Here is a 22,274-nt window from a genome sequence, read left to right as displayed (position 1 = left end):
CTGAAGAAGATTTCCAAAGGATCTGTAAGTTACACCAGTAGAATTTTTCTACTGAGATTGCAGTTGGATTCTACCCAAAGTGTTCTAAGTCATGAAAGAAATTATTTTAAGCCGCTTCAGATTTTTCAAGTTTACATGCCTTTTTTTTTTTCCTTTGGAACACCTCTGTTAAAGTTTTTTTTGGGTTTTTTTTTGTTTGTTTGTTTTGTTTTTAGAATTTTCTTCGAAGTAGAAACTGCAACTTCTATCTTGATTATTAGTTACAGCTGAGGGTGACTTAACTTGTTTTCAGAAAGGGACAGGAACAGCAGTTGATGAAATAGTCTCAGGCCCCCTAGGTAAAAAGGCAGGGAAGAACCAGTGCATCTAGCTGTACAAATAGAGCACCAGCCAGTGGTGGTCAAAGCTGTTCTTAACTACTTAAGAATGTTTAGAATGTTTAGACATTTCCCTCAGTTGAGTGTGAGTACCCAGCACACAGGAAATAATTCTGCTGTCACTGTGTGTGTGAGATCTTGTGTTAAAAGCTCCTGCAGGGAGGGCAGATTGCTCTGGAGCCCTCCAGTGCTGTGCAGTGAGGCAGCCACCTTCCTCCTCCTCTGCCAAGGGAGCAGCAGCTGGAGCTGGGGCATTCCCTGGCACTGCTGTCACTCCCAGGCCCTGCCTGGTGCCTTCTGACAGAACAGCAGGAGGGGACATGCATGGAACAACCACAGTGATTAAACCAGGGCAGGAGTAAATCCTTTCCCTTGTGGTGTGACTAAGATGTGATCATTTATTTATTTTTATACCTTCAGTTGCAGTGAGGGACAACTCCTTGCTGCAGACTTTCTAGCTTTGCACATACAATGCTTTTCACACACAAACAGGAACCTGAGAGTCTATAAAGTCTTTATTGAAAAATACAATTGCAATATTTTTGTACAAAGTGAAGTTAATGGAACATAGTAACAACAAGAATTGTCTGACACTTCCATAAATATTTTTACAGAAACATCTACACAACTTCTGGACTTCAGCTTTTGTTATGCAGGTAAGAAAAACATGTTTTTATTTTACTTTAGTTGAATTTATAGTGGAGTTAAGTCTTAAATTTTCCTATTCTTCAGATGGGAGGGATGACTGAAAAGCTAAAAAAAACATTTTAGCTTTTGCTTCCTCAGAAAGCTTTCTGGAAACTGAGTGTGCCACATTTTCACATGAGAACACCCCCTCCCCAGCAGAGGACTGGCATCCTGTACTGTGGGAGAGGGTTGATGCTTTCCTAACAAGTCTGTGTTTTTGGACCTATTTTAAATGAAAACAAGTGGTAAGTTTATGTGCAGCACCTGCTGATTGTGGTAGTAGGGGAGGGATTTCTCCCAGGCAGCCTGGTTTAGACCTTTTACAAAAACCAAATCACAAAACCGAACTGCCAAGCCCTGTCCTTTAAACACCAGCAAAATATCTAAGTGTATGTTTTAGGAGATGGGCACCATCTTTCTGCTGCTTAGTGAGCAAGGGCTACAGTGCCATCAAGAAAAGCAACAAGCATATAAAATTCCTTGAAGACAGCAAACATTCCTGGCTTCCTGCATTCATTGTTGCATATACATTGAGTTACAATGAATTCTTAATGCCATTTGCTGGCAAGAGGAGCAATGGGATGTCAGATTGAAATAAATACAAAAGTCAAATTGTTTCAGTACAGAAAGACAGCTAAAGTCAGCCTTTGCAAAAAATATTCACATTTAGAAAGTGCCATTGCAAATATACAGCAAAATTCATCTGCTTTAAACATGCTTCACAGCCCCATCCCAAGTGGCACCTTGGGAACATGAGTTCACTTTCAAACATTGCACAGCTCAAACCAATCACCATGATCACCTCCCTTGGTACAGCAAAGGGCCACACATTAAAGCTCAACACTGTGCTGCTTCTCAAGGGCATGTGGAACATCCTGAATCTGGACAGAGTCCATCCATCCGGCTTCCTGCAGGGCTCAAAACACACTCCTTGTCCCTTTGCAAGCAGAACTGGACTGTGTGAGAATGTTACTCCTAAGCTGTTAGTTTGTGAGGGGGTTAGTGAGGAACCCTGACACTGTCTGTGGGTACCTTGGTGCAGGGCTCCATGCTGAGGCACCTGGACCTGTCTGGCCACAGATGACAAGGGTGAAGCATTGACTAGAGCAAAGCAAAGCTGTAAATTCCTGCTGCAAGGTCCACAGCTGCGTTAGGGATATGTTCTCCAGGCAAGGCTGGAGAGGGGTCACTTGCCTTGTGAAGAGCTTAAGCAGAGCCTGGGGTTGTGTTGCAGGTCTGAGGTGGATCCTGCCTGTCCCCAGAGCTGTCCCCCCTCATGCCCTGGCCCAGGCTCGGCGCAGTCAGGGAGGGAGGAGCTGTGCAGGCTCAGTGAGACCCTCGGTCATTTGCTACGTCCTGGAGCCGTCTTAACAGAGCCGTGTGATTCTCCTGGCAGATTCGCTTGGCTGGGGCTTCAGTTCCATCTTCCAAGAGGATGCCTCTCTTCTTTGTGGGTGTTTCTCCAGTTCGAACCATGCTGTTGATTTCCTTTAGCCTCTGGAGGGAGGAGGGGAGCAAAAGTAGGATTGGCTCTCACTGTTTTGTGACTGCCCCAATGTGATGTGAACTGTTGTTAGATGCATTGCAGTGGGACTGGACAGGCTCTTTTGTGGAAATCTGTACTGTACCAAGGTATTTTCTTTATCACTCTACTGGTCTTTCCCTTACCAGATTAAGTCTTAAACTCAAGGGAGTTTGTTGTGTGTCTGCCTGCAGAGCTCAAAGGCTCATCCAGCCCTACAGCTGTGGCAGTTTGATGAGCCTTAGGTGATCTATGTGTTGGACAAGGTAAACAAAACCATTCTGCTAATTTCATTACCAAAACCAAAAAACAGAGTTAAGGATTTAAAAAATCAAATTTAAACCCTTTAGTCTTACCTTCGAGGGGCTGCTGCTGAAGTAGTAGAATATTTTCTCTTGGGGAGAGAGGGCAGACTCGTTTCTGTGTGGTGAGATGTACAGGGGGTGGTGCTGGGAGAGCTGCACTCTGCGGGGGGAGCCGAGGCGCACGAAGGGGTACGGCGAGAGCGGGGGGGAGTCCGTCTGCTCGGAGAGAACAGAGACACTCAGCAGCTGCAGCCTGAGCTCAGGGCTCACTGCAGCAAGGCTTTTCCACACAGATTATACCATACAACGTTCAACAAATGCAAGTGTTGTTGTGTAGGCCAGATTAGTATTTTTTAATTTAAGGAAATTTCACTGTGTGGTCAGAAGATAAAGCTCTGTTTATTAAGAAAAAGCACAGAATGTAACTTACTGCATTTGAAGTGTACTTGAGGGCAAAGTCCTTGATCTGCTCGATGTAGACGTTGTTGTAGAACTGGATGAGGTCCCCGCGCTCCTCCTCCTCGGTGTCGCTGTTGGGGCCGGAGAGGCGGGTGGGGGTGGGGGGCGCGCTGGAGGGCTGGGGCACGGGCAGGGTGCTGCTGGAGCGCATCACCGGGCTGGAGTCACGGCTGCCTGCAGGGCACGGCCACGGGCTCAGGGCTGGGCGCTGCCAGCCCTGCAGGCACACAGCCAGCCACCCTTGGCAAACAGGGACTGGGAACCTGCTGCCACCAGCTCTCTGCTTGTTTTGATCCCTGAGTGTTGTCCATTACACGAAAGCTTTCTTGATTTCTAACTTCTTACTGGATAAACTGTAAGGCGTTTGCTGTAGGAGCTGAGTTGCATGATGGTATAAAAGAGCTGAAACTCCATTTTTCAGCATTTGTGTTATACTTTTAGCAGGAGCTCTTTCTTGTTGCTGCTTGGCTCCATTTCAAATAAAGAATGGTAGTTTTTTTTCTGTCAGTAGGAGAAATATTTGGCTTGGCCATACTTCCTGCTAATTTAATGTGGGAAGTTGCAAAATACTTTTTTTTTTTTTTTTTTTTTGCCTTCCCTCCCTGCCACTCCTTTTGACAGAAAATATACCACCTACTGCTTATACCACCATCATCTATTAAATACCTTGAAAACGGCTGGTAGGAATGCACAGCATCAGCTCTTCAGTTTCCTTTATGAAAGTTAATTCAAGGAAAATGTGTCAGTTCACATATCAAGGGAAGAATCCCCAGAGCTGTCAGCTATGCTGAAATCAGTGCTGTGGGTGGTGTTCCTATTTCTGCAGACAGACAGTGCTACAAAAGAAACTGCTGCAGCTCTGTGGTAGTGATAAGAGTAACTGTGAACCTGGGCTAGCCCAGATTTCCTCATTCTGCAAAGACTCCAAAGTTCTTTGGTCTGTGAGCTGAACTCGGAGCTCAGGTCAGCACAGCAAATTCCCAAGGTAAGTGCACATGGGGAGGGATTTGAAACTGTCAGAGTGGGTGCAATAAAAACCTTGAGTTAGAGCAACTCTTATATGTTATCGATGTATTCTTAATTGCGTCTAAGTTTACCAAAGGAGGAACTGTTTGGGATGAAACAACACAAAATCCAACTCGTAGTTTATGCACACAGTTTTGGAAATGGAATTAAACCCAAACACCTGGCATTTGGAATCACTCACTTCTTTCTTTGTTCCTGTCTTTGCTCCTGTCTGTGGGTGAGTTCTGCTGGCTGCTGCTGTCACTGCTGCCCGAGTGGCGGCGGCGGCGGCCCTTGATGAGGACACTGCGATAGACCTGCAGGGACAGGGAGCAGCGTGAGCAGGGCACAGTGGAGCAGTCACCCAGCCAGGGAACAACTGCCTGCTGACATGTCTGCTGCCAGAACTTCACTGTAGTACCAAACTGCTTCTTGCAGGGCAAAATACAGCTTCCTAAGAGGAGTAACAGCCCATGGGCACTGCCTCCTTTGGTTTCCTTTCTATTCTAGGTACAGTTTAGCATAAAAAGCTTTCAGTAGTGCAGGATTTTGGATATGAACACTCTCTTTTGAGAATGGTTCATAGGCTGTATCCCCTTAATACTAGATGCTGCTTTGCCAAGTGATCTGTTCCCAAAATAGAATGAAGGCATTTAATACACCAGATCCCACAAGGTAAAATAGTGACTGTGCTCACGTGACTCTTGGCTTGTGGCTGTGTCCGGTAGCAGCGCATGATGTTCTGGAATGATCTGTCTTCCTTAGTAACCTAAGGGGGATGCACAGAAAAGGTTCAGTTTTTCAGCAGGTTGTTGGGTCATTTGTTTGGCTTGGGCTGCTTCTGTGTGTTTGTTGGTTTGGGGCTTTTTGAGGAAGTAATATTGGGAATATTAAGTATTAAAGGAGATTTTGTCTCCATTTTCTCTGCTCCTTCTTTACCTTAGTCATGACGTAGATGGCACACATCAGCAGCTGATCCAGGTGTCTGTCCATCATGATTTCAGGGCAGTGCACCAAGGAATACTCAAAGCATGTCCAGATCTTTTTGCGCAGCTCATCAGACACATCAAGTTTGGCACAGAGGTCCCTCAGACGCACGCTGGCCAAGTGATACACCTGTGACATTGGACACTGTGCTCAGGGCCACAGCAATGCTGCTCTTCTGACCCAGCAAAAGAGTAGCTCAGACTTGCACACCTGTAGAACTTGTACAAATGCTAAGCCAAGAGAAGAGTAACTAAATTCAAATTTAACTGTTTTGCTTACAGGGCACAGACATTCTCAGTACTGGTGTCAGTGCTAAGAAAATATTTGTTTGAAGCTTAAATTTTAAGCTGTCCTGAGCACAGAAAGGGCACTGCATTGCCTACAGCAACCCCTGTATTGAATAAACTAGAAAGTCTCAAAAGTTAACTTCTTTCTTTGGAAGAGCCTTTAAGAAAAGGAACACCTTTAAGAACCTGCTGGCCAAGTACCCTGATGTGCCAGCACACTCCTTTGCTGGTCTGCAGGAGAAAACTACTCTTCAGGTGTGTATGAATAATTAAGGTATAAATTAAAGGTAATATGCCCTCATTATTACAACCAGTAAGTGTGTATGTTTAAAATTACTGCAAGTTTACCAAAATAAGAGCTAAGCAAAGCAAACTTAGATCAAAAAGTACCTTTCTGAAGAAGAGTGCAAGTGAGCCCATCTTGCGAGGCTTGACTGCTGTGGCACTGAAGTGCTGGGTCTGTCTCTGCTCTCCAGGGGAGATCTGCTGCACTGTTAACTGGCTTGGCAACTGCAGTGCTGCCCCAGCCATCTGAGGGTTCAGGGTGCCAGCCAGAGTCTGGGCACTCAGAGGCTGCATGGGCCCAGACACAGCCTGGGGCTGTGTACCTACATTTACTTGGACTGGGAAGAAAGTTATTCCTCCATTTTCATTGGCAATACCTGTAATGTAACCAAAAGAGCCTGAAATAAGAGCAAGCTGTGTGGGGGATGTGTGTGTGCAGAGTGGGGGGTAGTTTTGAGTTTTTAAAAATAATTCAGTACTTCTTTTATTAGCTACTAATAACCAGACATTTAGTATATTATGCATGAAATTGTTTAATCAAAATACTTTGGAAACCTCATCATGAGATGAGAAGATAATGAAGTTGAAGTAAGGTTTTCATACTAATGCAATTCTCCCTGGCTGTGTTCTAATACCCTGACGGGAACAAGCCTGAAGTGTGTGCAGCAGCTTTTCCCTCACCTTGCACAGGTATTGTCACCGTCTGCCCGTTGTTGGCTGTCACAGTGGCCGTCGCCACCGTCACCAGGGTCTGGCCAGGCACTGGGGTCACGGACACGGCCTCGGGGCTCATGTTCTGCACAGGCACCGTGCTCACCACGGGCTGTGGGGGCACCCTGACGGCCGTGCCACCCTCGGGGGCACTGTCATTGTCAGCAAACAGGCGCCGCCGCGTGGGGTTGGCTGTGGGAGAGCTGTACCTGTCATACAGGGTGGCTGGAGGGGAGGAGAGGCCTGGGGAGGAAAAACACACACACAGATAAATACTTAACTCTTGTTTTATAATCCCTTGTTTTACAAGGTGGTGGAAATCTAATGCAAACCAAAATATGTCATGCACAGCTCATCAGGAAAAAAAATTTAAAATGCAGATTGCTTTTACAGATGATTTAATCTTCAATAATGCTGTATTTAATATTTTTCTAAATTCATACATTATATTTCATTTTTTCTAGTGGAAAACGTTTGAGATGTCACATAATATATAGTGGGGTTTCTTTTCTAGTATAACAATAAAGCAAACCAATTAGAGTGTAAGCTTTGTGTGTGTGCATGTATAAATACAGTTTAACACACATATACACATGCTGTTCATATCCATCACCTGAGAACACCCTATCAAAGCAGTATTATTCATAGTGATATGATGAATCCATCAGTCTTAGACCTCTGATACAACTCTGTGAGCTGCAATAAAAATACCCTTTACCAACTGTTTGCAGCTAAGTACACTGGCATTAAAGCAGCTTTCTCCCATGCATAATTTAATCCAAGTAAGCAATGTATAGCATGTTCTGCTTTAAAAAAATCTCACCTTTTCCCAGTCCTCCACTTTCAGCACGAACCTCATTTATTCGCCGTGGTGTCAATGGTGAACCTACAACACTGCTCCCAGCAGATCTCTCAAAGTACTGAGGTGGCATTACCTAAAATATTTATCCTTTTATCAGAGTGTCTGTACCACACATTAACTACATAGCAAATTTTTAAAAGCTACTGCACTACAAATTTTGAACAGCAAAACTTTGTGGAAAAATAACATGAAAAGTGACAAAACCAGTTGTGACTAGTAGTCACAAACAAACTAGTAGTGACTAGTGATGGTGCTGCTCTGGAAGATACACACTGTAATAGTCTTTCTGTGGCCACTGTGTGTACTTTTTACCACGTTTCTTGTCTAAAAATATTTCCAAGAGTTACTGGTCCAAACCTTCCCTGCTTGACCATTTTCTTCACTGTTCTGCTACACCAATAAAATACTGGATAAAGTACTGGGTGAGAATCATCTCTGTTGCAGGTGTCTCCACAGAGATGTCCCTGACCAGGCCAGAGCACATTGCACTTGCTGCTTTCCCTGCACTCATAGGCTGGGATGGTGGAACTGCTACTGGGACATGTAAGGCCTCTCCTTCAGGGTACCAAGTCCTCTCTCTGCCATCCTGTTTGATTATGAAAGCTATGTAACACACAGAAAGATGTGCTCACCTCTTCACAAGCAGGAACTTTGTTGTCATTCTCTCTGATCCTGTCCCACAGTACGGATTCCCGTTTCCATGCCATACTTTCCAGGATCTGCTCTTCAATGTGGTTCAGGTGTTTCACCACTTCCCGACAAAGGCCGTCCTCTGCTCTAATGAAAACCTCAATGACCTGTGCAGTGGATAATTAGCATCAACATAATGTACTTGTTTCATAGATCCAGTCTTAAACAAAGCTCTAATTCCAATACTTGATTTTCAAGGAAGAAGAAACTATTAGAAATATGAAGGCTGCATTACTATGACTCAGTCCTAGGTTGTCATACAGGTCAATGAGCACTCATGACTTTGTAAGCATTTCTAGCTATCATACACATTACCTTGTAAAAGTGATACACTGGAATGTCAAATATTTCAGTGACGAATGGGAAGTTTCCAGGTGGGTTGTATGTAAAGGTAACGATCTCCAGGCAACATGCCAGCAGAGACCTGTGAAACACATCTTGCTCCAGTATTGCCTGCAAGAATTGCAAATTTTAAAGTTTATTTTACAGTGTAATTATAGAACAATAAAACACTTTCTATTGTCTCAACAGCAAGATTCTCAAGCTTATAAAAAGTGAAGCTATTTTTTAAGGGACAGAACTGAGTTCAAAATGAGCCATCTTTAAAATGGCTCATTAAAAATTAATGAGCCATTAAAAATTTAATCTATCTTTGTGTTTGCAAACACAATTTCTTGAACCTTTTTTCTTCCATTCAGGTGTACTTACAGGGTTCTTCTCAGAGATTTACCCTCATTTTATATAGCTGACAATTCTGCTCTATATCTGTGTTCTTTTTTTGCAGGTCCAACTTTAAAAGTGAGGAACCATTTGATTAGTTTTCCTTACAGATAAGTCAGTGTCTCCCAGTCTCTTCCTCTCTTGCTCAATGACTGACTCCAAGACCTTGTAGTAGAGCATCTCAGCACGACGAAAATGTTTACTAGCAACATCTGCAGGAAGTTTAAATAGAAGCAATATTGTAAAATGCAATAAAAAAGTATTATATTCTTCATCTTCAGATACAGAAACGCAAGAGTAGCTTGTGTGGATTTCTGTACTGCTGTGGGTATAATACTTTCAGCACTAAACCAGTTAATTTCAAGTTAATGTAGGAATCCTTCTCCTACACTGCACTGACTTATGAATGCAGAGCAGAGTAACTTGCTGTTGAACCCAGATTTTGGGTATCAGTATTACATTACCATGTATAAGAACATTCCTTAATGTTGCTATAATAAACACAATGCAAATTCAGAAAATGCACCTGTAGGGATCCACCTTGCACTGTGCAACAAAAAGCAGTGAAGCAACTAAGCTGACAAGAACAAAGGAAGGCCTTATTAAGAATCTTATTAAGATCAAGAGCATCTTCCTTATATTCAATCCATCTTCAGGCACCTCAGATATCAAGACAACTTCGCAAATCATGCTTTTGTGTTTATACTGGCAGGATTTTAATACCTGTACTAATCCATCCTCATATATAAGCCAAAGTTGGTGTTGGCTTTTTAAAGACTATAGTTACTCATATTTTCCTTATCAGCACAGAAATCCATGCCATCACTAATAATCTTATACTTGAGAGAAAAACTGGTACACTTAAAAGTCCTTCTCATTTCACTTCTTTAGTGCTGAAAGTATGATCAAATTCCACTGATTCAAGCTAAGGCTCATTATAAAATTTTACACAGCACTGAAATTTGCTATGTCTTAAGAACACAGGAAAAGGCAAGAGAAGTAGAAAAGACACTTGTGCTAAAGCATAACCTGTATGTAAAACTTAGTTACAAGAGATGGATGTGTTTATAGGCATTTTATGGGTAAGTAAAATGTTTCCCACCTTTGGAAAAATTACTGAATTCTCCTTCAGACTGAGTGCTCTGACAGTACACATCATGCATTTCCTTAACTCTGTTTGCAATGGATTGAGAAGGATCTCTGGAGCATGACCTGAAAAAAAAAAAGCAAACTAAGTATTTTCAATAGACTATTCCTACTAAGACCAAAACTACCCTATTTTTTTATATGCTGAAAGCATAAAAATTGGAAATATATTGCACAGCAATACAAACAGACCCAAAAGTGTCTAACTGCAAAACAGTTTATCCACGTGGAGAATAAAGTTTGTTTTGCATTTCCTACAGTATGGAATGATTTCTTAAGCAGTGCCATTTGTTAAACAGGAAGAAAAGTCTTGAAAATTTTATACTGGCAACTTGTGGTTAGAGAATCCCAGAACTGCTGGGTTTTAAATGGTGGATGTTCATCAATCTCTAAGGACAGATGAATCTAAATAAAGAGAACAGTCCTCCAATCATAAATGTCTCTCTGGATTCCATTTTACTCCAGTAATAAAGGACTGGCTCACCTTTTAATTTACACTGTTCAGCATTAACGTTTGCTATTAAAACTAGAATAGAAAATAGGTTTATTTGGCTAAGCACCAAATTTACCTGAGTATTTGCTCCAGATTTTCACTGGGGGCATTTTTCAGCCCTGCCAGCATCGTGTGCAGGCGGCTCAGGCTGTAGGTTGCTATGGAAACAGGTGTCACGTATGGGTTGCTCTCTTTAATATACTTGCGGCCAGTAAGGGGGGTTGTGATCCTGAGTGATTTGGACTGAAAATAAAAAAATAACCACATATACATATGGACTCTGTTATGAACTTTGATAAAGGTCATAACCTAGAAACATCAATTTGCAGAATTCTTACTCTGTGTTATGGAAAAAAATAGCTCCTAATCAAACAGCCCAAACCAGACCATGACTCAGGTAAGAGCAATGAAGAATTTGTCTGTGGCATTCAGATGTTTGTATCAAACAGTTCTGTAAACAGAGGGGATGTGATCTATGCTGAAATGCAGATGCTGGAACTGAGTGTGAAACAATTAGACCAATCTCAAAAATCCCCCCCCTAAATTCCAGTATCTCTTCCTAGCCCAAGTAACAAAGGTAGCTGTAGCTCATAGCAAAAGTGTACTGAGCCAGGGCTTCCTTTCAGCAAGTTTAACCTTTAACATGAGAAGTCCTTCTGATCAGCATTTTAGTTTATTTGCATCAGATCAAGCCATCACATTAAAATAATGTAACATCAAGGATATCCCTTCAATTAGAACACAGCAAAATCAATGCATCTTCTCATTACCTAACCACACAGTAACTTCTTTTAACAAATACCATTACATTCTTCACCATGAAGTCCAGCTCCCAATACTCCGCCCATTTTCTCACCACACTCCAAGGTATCTTTCATTTCTGTTTCCATAGGCAGCCAGGGAGGGTGGCATATAAAAACAGCAACACAGACCATGCCATACTCACCCTGTCAAAATGCTGCTGCAAATTATGCTTCACTTGTACCCTTTCAGCTGTTTCCAGTCCTGAAGGTGTGTTTAGGCACCTCGTGAGAGTTCCAATTTCTTCATCCGCATCCTCGCCAAGGAATATTCGCTCATCGAGATTTCCCACTGACAGAACATACTCCTCATAGGCCTTGTTGATGGCTTTGCTGCAGCAGAAAGGAAAGGCAGACAAACACCCTTTATTTAGACTGAGTTGTTCATCTGTTCACACACTCAACACAGTTCTGGCCTGGGGGAAGTCTACTTCAAATTTCTTTTGACCTTCACTGAAGCTCCTTTAAGATCTACAGTACCTTATACATGACAGAGGCAAGGACATTATTTTCCCTATGTGTCTGATGCCCTGCCATTTGTCCAGCTGAAGGAAGAACTGAGTAGAACACTGAGAACTCCTATTTTCTGAAAACTCCTCAAAATTTACACAGCATCATATTATAAACTACACTGCACCATTTTTATATCAAAGCCATTTATATAATTTATATAATTTTTATATCATTATGGGTATTAAAACCCATAAACACCTCTAAACACCACCAAACCCATTTTTCCCCTCCCACTTCCTACAAAATGTGCTCCCACAGCTTTTTCATAATAACTCTTGAGTTACATAGAAAAAATCCAGGAAAGAGAAACGTAAGAATAAAAGCAGACATCAGCTAACACCATCCTGAAGCACCGTTCCTCTTCCAAGCAGGCCTCAGCCCAGCACTGCCAGAACAGGAGGGCAGTGCTGGATGGCCATTCTGAACACACAAGGCATGGCTGCTACCAGTGCTCAGGTAACAAGCGCAGCACAGGGACACTCCTGCAATCCAAACCACAGACAGGGACTTACACGCTATCTCCAAAGTTCCCAGGATCTAGAAATCCCGTCAGATTTTCATCTTTTCCTTTTAAAAGCTGTAAGACATTTAAGAACAAAGGATGGGTATTTCATTTCTTACAAAGGTTTTGAAGGTAACAAGTAAGGAGAGATTCTTCTACAATATAAATTTACTGACCAACCTTTTTGTCAAAAAGCTTCCGAATATATGGCTTCCAAAAATGTTCCTTTATACCTTTTGCTTCTAAAACTAATCCATAATGTAAAGAACACAGTTTTTCAATGATGCAAGGAGGATCAGATGATACTTTATAATCCTTACTATGGAAGTCTTCAGGTAGACCTACAATTCAAAATATTGTGTGATTTATTTTGCAAATCCATTATCCTACTTTCTTATTAAACTTAAATTCTATGCTGTCTAGTCAAGGTAGTATGAAATTAAAAAAGCAAACTAATTAGTTCTCTTTAAAGAACTACTAATTACATAATGCCCACTCAACTGGGTAATGTTATCAAAGCAAATTTTGAGTTAGAGATTTAAAAACATTAGTTACTGAGTGATAAAAATTACATATATCAATTCTAATAGGGAAAAAATCAAACACTGGTGAACTACAATATTTATTTGAGATAACAGTCCCAGGTCACATCCGAAGCACTACAAGTGAGGGCCAATCCTGTGCAGCACTGAAAATGAAATGCAAGCCCAGGAAGAGTTACATCAGAAATTCAAAGGCATCTTCTCACCATTCATTTGAATTTGTGGTTATCAAGTCAAACTACACTTCCATTCTCTTCAGAAAGTCAACAGCAGCAATCCAGAAATGAGAGAGAAACAAATCTCCTATCTGAGCCCTGGGTCTTTCTGAACTGCTGCACCACAGAACATTCTAGTCTCACTGTGTCCAGTGATGGCTGTGCCTTTATGCACTTTTCCACTGACATTAAACCCTCATTAACTCAAACTATTACTCTGGAACATCCTTCGAGGGTATTTCCACAGTACATCAAATTCTTGACCTAATGAATTATTGACAAAATTCACTAATCTGTTATTACATACTACATTAACAAGAATGGAACTGTGTAGCCAGATACAGAAAATATTAGTTGTCATGTATTACAAATCACCTTCTTTTTTTTAACATACCCTTAAAATTAGGATTCAGGAGTTCTTTACGGTTAGGACACTGCAGAGCATTTCCATACACGAGATCCAAAGCACATAGCAAGAGATGGTAGGAATTGACCAAATCATCACTGATCATAGGAAAATTTCCTGCAATATTAGAAAGACATAAGACATAAAATTAGCAAGAATTTAAGACTTTTTTTTACCAAGAGACTATTGATGTTTGTATTACAATCAGTAGTAGAATCTTGGAAACACAGAGCTTGGAGACTGTAAGTATCTGGATAGCAACACAGGCAGTAAAGCAGACTCACAATAACATATAAATAATATAAAAGTAAAACAGCTTTTCAGAAACAAGAATTGTGAAGGAACCCAAATGTATTGTGCTGTTTTGAAATCACACCTTACCAAAATGTTGATAAATAAGCTGTTGCTGCTCCCTCGTTCACAGTAATCTCATTAAGCAGTGCATAAATAACTTGAAGCAGCACAAACTGTATAATGCAAGCTGCCTCAAGGAAGAAAATCATGCTTCTGTAACTCTGGCAGCACCAGCCCCACTGCCTGGCACAGCCACATCCTTCACTGGATTCCCAGTGCACCTGCCCCAAGCAAATTCTGCTCGGAAGGCCAAGGAGGGGTAGAATGGGTCCTGAGACTCAACTTTTCCCCTTTTCCCCAGCTTTGCACTGCTGTAAACAGCTGCAGATAACCTCAACTTTGGCAAGGCTAGACCCAGGTTTTCAGACAGCCTAGAAACTGCCCCTCCTTCAGCCCCTGCCCCTCACTCCCAGAACAAACCCGTACTTAATTCAAAGTCAGATTTTTTTTTAAACAATCTGTTTTGTTGCAAAACAATTTGCTGGGGCATACTCATTATGAACAGTAACAAATATAACTTAATTTCTCTTGTGCTTTACAGAAGAGCTAAAAAGTGCCTCTCTCTGGACCTGATTTATTAAGTATTTTTTATCTATCCATTTTCCTGCAGAAAAGAGTCCATGTAACCTCTTCACTTTTTTAACATCTTCCACAAAGATTACAATCAGAGTTGTACATTACTCTTTACTGAACTAATTTATGTTTATGATATTCCTCTAGAGGAGTGGCCATAGCTAAAACAGTTTAGTAAAATAAATTATACAATTAATGAATATAAATGACAATTCTGTTACTTTTCATGCACAGCATGAACAGGTTTAAATTCTTGAAGAAACCTACCATATAGTAATAAACTCACTTAGAATACATTGAAATGGATATATGATTACAGACTTTTTCTCAATTATGCTGTTATTTTTTTACCACTAACATACCAGCTTGTTGAAATTTATGTTTTTGGTTCCATGTTTGTTAGAAGAAAAATTATTTAAATGCAGATAATTTAAACGATTTAAAAATAATTAACCCTAGATGAAATTTTAATTAACTTTACCCACTTTTCAGTTATTTCCAAATCATTAATAGTTCACAGCAAAGCAGTGAAAATCCTGAATACTACTAGCAAACCTTTAATCAATAAAATTCTCAAACTAACTGTCATAACACAGGATCAATTCCACAACCATGACAACTACCATGGCAATCCTTACTGTCAGCACAAAAATAAATATAATTTCACAGTACCAGTAGTTCCATAGTAATTTTTTGTTGCTGGCATTTCAAACAAGGCTCCCTTTCACAGCCTCATACTAAATAATAAAAAAACTGAGATTTTTTTCCCCCATGAGTTTTAAAGAAAGAAATGAAAGAGTTTGAAGAGCATTCTTACAAACCGTTTGCTGAAGTGCAGTCCCACTGAACAAGGGGCTCCCTCAGTGCAGTGCATGAACTGAAGGCAATGGGCTGCAGGAGCAGACAAGCCTGGGCCTGCCACTGCTGCATGGTTGCTGTGATAAGGATTTACTGCCCACCCCCAAACCACACAGCACAAAACCTCACACCAACACCCAATGCCTTAATAGTCAACACTCAGATTCCATTTCTGAAGTGCTGCCACACTTTAATAATCATTTAGTAACTTTACAGCTTTTATGCACTGTAATTTTTTCTTTTCCTTGTAAAACTCAATTGGATGTGTTATCAACATGGTATTCTCCATAGGGTTAGTTCCCATATCCGAAACTGCTTGTAATGAACATGTAGTCAATGGATGATTCAGTTACTCAAACATATCAGTCACTAACTTAGCAACAGGAAGAACCATAAAGTCCCTCTGCACCTTGTCAACCATCCAATCTTCCCACAGAACTGAGGACTTTACAGAAGGGAAAAGAAAAACCTGTGATTTTCCAGACTGACCTACTCCCTCAGCTGCCTACCTGTGCTAAGGAAGTGAAATCCTGACTGACTGGAAATAAGTACAGTACTACGTCAGCTCTGGGATCAGTGGCTGAAATCATGCTGCGTTTCAGGCTGCAAGCACCATACTTGTTTAGGAAAGACTTCTCTTGCTCAATAAGGTGGAATTTGCAGCCTTACAAAAAGGCATCTTCTTCACAGGGTGGCGTGCTCAAGAACAGCCCTTGTGCCCCAGCACACCCTTCCTGACTTTTCTGCAGGGATGTGGTGCTGAGGGTCCAGCACTGCTGCCAGGAACCCTCTGCAGTGTGGTACAGTGTAGAAAGAAAGGCTGTGTAAACAAAGTTCTGTGCTGAACAAAATTAGTGCCAGGACATTCAATATTGCCACAGCCTACTCTGTCCTAGCCTCAAAATCATCCAGTTAAAGAAATCATAGCACACTGTAGGAATATCAACACTGACTCAGTTTTAAATTTGAAAAAAACACATCCTACCACACATTCCCAAATTAAAAAAAAAAAAAAAATTCCTTTTATCCCTTTCCTTGAAGAAATTAAAATATTGGTTTTCCTCCGATAGGTATTGTATTATGAAAGAAAAACCAAGTTACTGGACATTATCAGTGGATCTGAACCTACAATGATGCTCTTTCCACGTGGAATATCAATCCTGTCTTTACTTTCTCCAAAGCACTACCTTACTATACATCACTCACAGTGAACACTCACCAAAGCAGGACCTGGAACAAGGCCTAGGGATGTGGAAACTCTTTAAGACACAGATTTGATGAGGAAAGATTTTAGACTATACATGCTGTGACTGAACAACTGAAGCCTAAAATGAAGATTTAACCCTGCTCCTTCCTTCTTCTCTGAACAGTCGCTATCAAGAAAAACGTCTGAAATTCTCTACTGTTCTTAAAAACTTTAAGGCTGCTCTTACAATAAAGATTATATTTACACTGCACCTATTGGGTGTTTTAAGGACTGATATAAAATAATGACTAATAAAAATATGTCTGCTGTATTTAATTCCCTTCAAATCCCTTACCTTTTGCATGAACGAACAGGACCCAACAAAACTGGAAAACTTCAGTCACAGTACATGGTTGTCGTCTTTTGGAGGATAATACAGCAAGAAGACAAAAAGCTCAATGAATCAAAATTGATAAAACATCATACAAGAGTCTCTAATTCAAAGAGAAAGCTAAGCTTTACTACAGTGTGGCCAAAATCTTACATCCTTCCCACAAAATCCTGGCTAAAGGAAATACAGAAGGATGCACAAAGCCTAGAAGAGGTTTAGTGTAGGCACAACTGGAACCTCAGTTTCAGCCTACAAGTTCAATTCCACAGCACTCCAAATACAAACAGTTACAAAGAAACAAAGCTTCTACTATAAAGTAAAATATCCACAAGATCTGCAGTTATGAAGAAATCCATGGGAGTTACTGGGCAGTGAAACAGACTGAGCAGTACTATGAGTTATTAAAGCCATGCAGATCATAAAAGGATCAGATTATTCCTGTCTTTCCCCATCTTTACAACACTAGTGCTTCCCCTGCCTACAGGCTGATTGAAACCTCTCCCCTCTCCCCTATCCCCCAAATCATCACAAACTCAGCAGTTTTGGGATTTCCTGCCCCTGACAGATCTGAAACTGAAAGAGAGATTAAAAATTTACTGCAAGCAAGGACAAACCAGCTCTGATATTATAAACAACTATAAAAATACAGTCAAAATACAACTAAAACAACCAAGTAACTTCATTATATTTTCACTAAAGTAAGGCTCTAAAATCAGTCTGGAAATACCAGAAACACACCTCTGTTTCCTTCCTCTCTGTTGACGAGGTTGATCTTCTTGAGGATACCTGAAAATGTCCTGAAAAATGGGCTCATACTTCTTAAAAATGACTGCAGAAACAGTAAAGTTCCTCTCTAATCTCTCAGTTCGCTCTCTGAACTGGGATGGTAGATTTGCCATGTCTTCCCACTTCTTCATCTTGTTAAAAAACTCAATCAAGCTGCAAATACAAAATGGGTTAGTTTTTCGTGCAGAAATAAACTCTACATTTTCAACAAAAGTGCAATTTCTACTGCCCAAACTACTGATGAAATGGTAGCACTGCAAACAGGACAATGAACTCAGAGCCAGTCCTTCACCCATAAACATGGATGAGCTCAGACAGCTCGTGAAATATTTTTAGATCCTCGGCTGATAACCACATTAACTATGTACTCACAGGTCTGGCATCTTCTCACAAAGACAAAATCAACTCCAACAGTTAGATTAATCTGAAATCAGATTTGCCTCGTTTTTCTGAATAACTTATTAATTTAAATAAAACAACCTGTGAGATCTACAATGCTAAGAATATTCTACAAAGTATGAAAAACCTCTAAGTTTTAGTAAATTGCACTTTGCAAATTTGGCTTTAATTTCTTTACAGCTTCTTTATCTACATCTTCTTTTTCAGTGTTATTACTCTTGATAGCCCAGATCACAGAACCAATTTATCAACATTCAATTCTCTGAATTTCTGATTTGGAAAACAAAAGCTTATAGAGGAAAGCTTTTGCATTGTTTAAATCAACAGCAATGCTTCAACGGTAGAGGAAATGGGGTAAGAAGTACATAAGAACATTCTTTCTTTTTTTTTTTTTTGTGAGAATCTATGGAATTTTTAGAAAACAAGGAGATTTCTAATAAAGTCAATTATTTCAGAAGCTTTTATTTATTACTTTATGGACATAAACATTTGACACAAAATTGTTTTTCAGATTCTGACGCCATTTAGTGGCTTTACCAAAACCATGTGAAAAGTGAAGTCTTCTTATGCAAAAACAGAGATAAAGCTTGTGAACATTTTCACAGTGAACTACAAATGGTTTCTCATGTGAAAAGTTCACAATTTGCACACTCCCAAAATTGACTGTTCTTCAGTGACTGGCTTCTTGCTCCTTTGAGTGAAGGAAATCAATCTCTTATTTTGAAAACCAGTGTTTTTATGAACATAGTACTGAGCCAAAGGAACTGCCCTACTTCTCTGGCAGTGAGCTATAACACAAACATTCTGGGGATACAAAGTCTATCTTCAAAAACAGGAAACGAGAAACACATTTAGCTTTTATTCTCTATTTCCAATTTCACAAGTTGATAAGCACTCTTTGAGATTTTATAAGTGTCTAAAATTCAGCAAGAACAAAAGTTACCTTTGGTCTGAACAGCGCAGGATTCTGGTTAAGGATACATAATTTCCTTCTGCTGTTCCCCTGCTCACAGTTGGAATTGCTTTCCTGCAAGCCACATACAAGGCACAAGCCAGCCAATGCATGTCATTTCCCTGTGAATCAAAACATCAGGCATCTAAAAAACTGCACTGGAAACAAAAACATGCTTTTCAGCTACCCCAACATTGGGGAAAAGCACTGTGTCCCAAACAGATGAAATTCAACCAGTGAGAAAGTTGATTTGCTGTTTCAAACTTCTGTTGTGCTTTGGGTTTTTAACTGCAACAAAACAGGTGGTAAATAGACACTGAACACTGAACTGCATCAAAACTAAACTTACTAGTTGCCATTATAAATTTCAAATTTGACTCAAAATATGCAATATATTTTGAGTATATGAAAATACATTTTTAATGTTGTTCTTCTACAACATTTTGTACTGCTTAGATTTAAAAGAAAAAGGAAAAAAAAAAAAAAGAAAAGAAACGGCTACAGTTCTTGCAACCAAAACATTTTTCTGCCCTGAACAGACAGCAGGAAAAGAAAAACATTGCTTCCATTTTGCTCTGTATTACACAGCAGAACAATTATTCAATCTGGTACCTAAAGACAGAAATTAATTCTAATGAGCACCTGAAATTTTATTCTCCGTCTTTGGTCAAAGAGTAACACCTAAGTGGAAAAAATAACGGGTAAAATAAGGGCCAAACTGAATTCGATGCTGTGGTTTTTGGCTCTGTCGGGCTCCGTGATGCCACGGGCCCGGGTGAGCGCACACCGTCGGGGGCAAGGCAAGGCTCGTTCCCGAGCATCGCCGCCCGTCCGCGATGTGACAGCGGCGCGGCCGGAGCCGCTCCTCCTTCCCGCACGGGCGGCCCCGCAGCACCGAGCCCGGCGCGGAGCCGCCGCAGCTCTGCCCCGAGAGCCGCCCGGTCACCGGCAGGGCAGCGCCGGGGGCACCCGCGAACTGCCGGGGTTATCACAAGCGCCACCTTTGCTATAGGAAGGCACCGATAAAAGGCGCTTCCGAAGCTGCCGGGCGCGTCACCGCGTGTTCCTGTTTTCAAGAACGACGCGACCAACCCTTTACCTTTTACCCTTCACCATTTACCCCCCAGCCCGGGCCGTGTCGCGGCCGCGCAAGCCCCCCCGAAATGACAGACAAACGTGATCGCACCTGCGCTGGGCATCTCCGCGGGCCCCGCGCCGGCCGAGGCCACTGCGCCGCTCCTCGGCCGGACTGCGGGGAGCCGAAGGACCACAGCGACGGGGGCTCTTCCATTTTTAACACCTTTCCGCCGCTATGACTCCCAACTGCGATGGTTATTGCCGGCCGCCCGGGCGGTGCGAGGGAGAGGCCGCCGCGCCTCCACCGCCGTCCCTTCCCTCCGCACTTCACCCGCGCGTCCCGCCGCGCTCCCCCCGGGCCGGCCGCGGCCCCGTCACCCCTCCCTCACCTCCAGGGTGTAGTTGCGCCTCATGCTCTGGTAGCTCAGCCAGGCCTCGGCGCGGGCGCGCTCGTCCATGTTGAGGCTCCTGCAGAGCTCCTCGTAGCGCTGCCGGGTCTCGCCGTCCTCGCCCGGCGGGGACGGGGCGGCGGCCGCGCCCCCCGCGGGACCCGGCTCGGCCCCGGCCGCGTCCTCGCCCGCCATGCCGCGCCCCGCCGCTGGGGGGCAGCGCCGCGCTCCGCGCACCGCGCCTGCGCCGCCGCCCCGCGCGTTCGAATCCAAACACCGAGGGACGGGCCCCGCCCCCGCCGCGCGCCGCGCCCGCTCATTGGCCCGCCCGGCGACCGCCCGCCCCGCCCGCGCGCAGGCGCACGGCGCGCGCTTCTACCACGCACCGCGAGACGCGCGCGCGGCACGGAGCGGGAGCGCGCCCGGCGCGCGAGCCCCGGGCGGGGCGGGGCCGGGGCCGTGAGGGGAGCCCGGAACGGGCAGAGAGCGGCCAGTGCCGGGAGGGGCTGTGCACAAACAGCCACACAAATAAATATACACAAATACACACAAACGTGTACACAGTGCGGGGTACGGGCTGTACACAAATATGTACAAATATGTACACAGAGTGCGGGGTACAGGCTGTACACAAATATGAACACAGGGTACAGGCTGTACACACACACAGTGTGGGGTACAGGCTGTACACAGGCAGTGAGGGGTAGGAAACAGAGACAGAAATAGCTCCCCCAGGTCAAGTCCCAGCCGAGCAGAGAGGAGGCTGCCAAAAATAAGATTAAAGTCCTAGAGCAGGTACATGTCAATTAAGTGATCAAACAGGCTGCACTTGATTAAAAGTGATTTATTGACTCTGTTGGCTTGATTTTGTATTACTGGTATTTCACGAACGCTGAAATCTTCAGGGCAAAAAAAAAAAAAAGAAATGTCAAGAAAAGATGATTTGACTGACCTGAGATGTGATTCAGGACACAAATACACACTGGTACCCAGCATTCTAGCTGGCACTAGAAGATGGTGATGCCAGCAGGGTTCCCCCCAAACCTGCAGCCCCTAGACTAACAGAACAACTTACAGCTTTAAAAAGGAGTGATTAGGTTGTATTTAATCTTGCATTTTTTTTTTTTTTTTTTTTAACCTAGAGGAGCTGTGAACTTCGCCATCAGGCCAAATTCCTGCTCTGAGTTATGCAGAGCATTGATGGGAAGCTCTCTGCCACCCACAAGACTATATAAATGATGTAGGGCTTTTCTGTTTAGCTAAATTTACAGTATCTACTAAAACACAAAGCAGCAATAACTTACTACAGCATTTAATTTCTGAGAAATATTCATCTACTCTTTAAACATCCTTCATATAAAAAAAGGAGAAGCAAACCCTCACAATATTGAAAGATAAAGCTGAGGTTAAAGGGAAATTTATTATTCTGTGATTACACCTATGTGCTTCCCTATGGTTTCATACATCCAGACTTCATAAACAAATGGTTTAACTTGACTGCTCTTGTGTATAAAACTTTAAAAAAAAAATTTAGTTAATGGTGTACTGAAAAGTCAGACAAGAAACATTTCAGTGAAATCTTTTTTATCCCTGAGGACTTAGCGTCACTTATTTCTCCACTTCTCCCCTCTTTCCCTCCCGCTCCTCCCCCATTAAAAAGATGCACAAATAATAAAGAGTTAGCCTCATATGGCATGTTAATTATTTGAATGATTTTGACTACTGCTAGATCTACCAGTATGACAAGTAACAGCCACAAACACCCTCTCAGCCCGAGTCCCTCACAGCTTGGCTA

At 42.3% G+C, this 22,274-nt stretch overlaps 1 protein-coding gene across 2 annotated transcripts; it reads right to left on the bottom strand.

Moving 5' to 3' along the window:
* Positions 1–874: 874 nt before the first annotated feature.
* Positions 875–20,674, bottom strand: RBL2 (RB transcriptional corepressor like 2). 2 transcript variants are annotated; one of them, XM_053952678.1, is made up of 22 exons: positions 20,480–20,674; positions 19,005–19,135; positions 17,615–17,815; positions 16,841–16,905; positions 13,503–13,631; positions 12,532–12,692; positions 12,362–12,426; positions 11,483–11,669; positions 10,613–10,779; positions 10,000–10,109; positions 9,006–9,109; positions 8,493–8,630; positions 8,120–8,284; positions 7,449–7,560; positions 6,596–6,868; positions 6,020–6,291; positions 5,295–5,471; positions 5,053–5,124; positions 4,558–4,672; positions 3,322–3,524; positions 2,943–3,107; positions 875–2,561 (listed from the first exon to the last, which is right to left on the bottom strand). In XM_053952678.1, the coding sequence occupies exons 1-22, from the start codon at positions 20,672–20,674 to the stop codon at positions 2,391–2,393; spliced, it is 3,378 nt and encodes a 1,125-aa protein (XP_053808653.1). In that variant the 3' UTR covers positions 875–2,390. The 2 variants fall into 2 exon arrangements, with proteins under 2 accessions (XP_053808653.1, XP_053808654.1); XM_053952679.1 differs by lacking the exon at positions 20,480–20,674 and adding an exon at positions 20,200–20,407.
* Between the last annotated feature and the right edge of the window lie 1,600 nt (positions 20,675–22,274).

This window comes from Vidua chalybeata, chromosome 11, assembly GCF_026979565.1.
Source record: "Vidua chalybeata isolate OUT-0048 chromosome 11, bVidCha1 merged haplotype, whole genome shotgun sequence".
In the NCBI taxonomy this organism is placed as follows: domain Eukaryota; kingdom Metazoa; phylum Chordata; class Aves; order Passeriformes; family Viduidae; genus Vidua; species Vidua chalybeata.
The sequence above is the reverse complement of the archived record's forward strand: the minus strand, read 5'-3'. Positions and strand labels throughout refer to the sequence as shown.